A 1,266-nucleotide genomic window follows, 5' to 3' on the forward strand; every position below is an offset into this window, starting at 1 on the left:
TCCCGCCAAAAAGAAATGGTCCAAATGAAACAAATTACTTTGATCGTTTCTAAATAAAAAATGAGTGTAAATGAAACAAAATTAACAAGTCTATTTTTAAAATGTAAGGAGTAGAAAATAGAGATGATTGCAAAAAAAAAAAATGTTAGTAGAATTTAAAAAGTTGTCTTTAAAAAGTAATTACTCCTTGACACATCTGGTAAGAAATGAAGAATTTAAAAAAGCTGTAACCTCACCTCAGGAGTCAGTTTGTAGATTTTGTTTCACTGAACCTCACAAGTATTAAAATGTGGATGTTTTGAACATGGGTATTTGCAGAATCTCTGGCCATAAATATTCCAACACCTTTCTATGCTTCCAAAGTCTTGTAATCTTGCAAATCGATTTTGAAAAAAATGAAGTGTTTTACTCTTTACTATGGATTTGTTTTGGCATAAGAATGCAGACAAGTTGTTTCCACTTTTACTTCTGGACTACTTTCATCCTTGTGAGGTAGCAATCTGTGATGAATTTTCTTTCTTTTTTTTTTTTTTTAAAGGAACTAAATGTTATTTGTAAAACTGATTTATTACCTGGAGCTATTTGGGTCATTGGCTAGTTGACTTAAATAAGAGGGGTTGGCTGATTTACCCAATAAATCGAAAGAATATACACATTTGAGCTAAATGAAAGATACGTTTAATATTTTTTTTTTACCTATTTAAGTGTTTAAAAAAAAAAAAAAAAAAAAAAAAAAAAGTCCTGTAAGACATTTTCATGAAGTAGCCTTTCCCTTTTTTTCCCCTCTGTTTGGCATTATATAGATTCATGTCTGGAATATTGTTACCATTTTACTTTTTTGTTCCATTTTTGGAGCAAGCACTGTTTTCGTAAAGTCAATGAATGAATACCTGTCATTCCTGTGTTCCAACATTCCAGGGCGTCGCACCAAACTCCCCGCTCCTGGAGGAGACAACAGTCACATTGGCATTATGACCATCCTTTACAATAACATTGGCAAGGACCTGTCCAGAGTCTCTATGCCAGTGGCTCTTAATGAGCCTCTGTCTTTGCTGCAGAGACTTAGTGAAGAGCTAGAGTATACAGAGCTGTTGGACATTGCCAATAACACTGATGACCCATATCTAAGAATGGTAAGGGTGGCACTCTATGATTCACAAACTGCTAGGGCCATAATTATACTGGATAGTAGAGAAATGATTAAGAGATTTTTTTTTTTTTTTTATGTGGCAGCATTCTCAATTTCTGGTTATGCTTGGGCATCTT

General features: G+C 33.6%; 1 protein-coding gene across 1 annotated transcript in view; it reads left to right on the plus strand.

Annotated features, from left to right (window-relative positions):
• LOC107097736 (oxysterol-binding protein-related protein 6-like) overlaps positions 1–1,266 on the plus strand; it is a 28,831-nt gene that overhangs the window by 21,197 nt on the left and 6,368 nt on the right. Inside the window, exons 15-16 of the mRNA XM_015395013.1 lie at positions 919–1,135; positions 1,223–1,259. Of these exons, the coding sequence (XP_015250499.1) occupies positions 919–1,135; positions 1,223–1,259 (254 nt within the window). The remainder of the gene's footprint in view (positions 1–918; positions 1,136–1,222; positions 1,260–1,266) is intronic.

The sequence above is a fragment of the Cyprinodon variegatus genome, unplaced genomic scaffold, assembly GCF_000732505.1.
Source record: "Cyprinodon variegatus isolate N-32 unplaced genomic scaffold, C_variegatus-1.0 Scaffold719, whole genome shotgun sequence".
In the NCBI taxonomy this organism is placed as follows: Eukaryota; Metazoa; Chordata; class Actinopteri; order Cyprinodontiformes; family Cyprinodontidae; genus Cyprinodon; species Cyprinodon variegatus.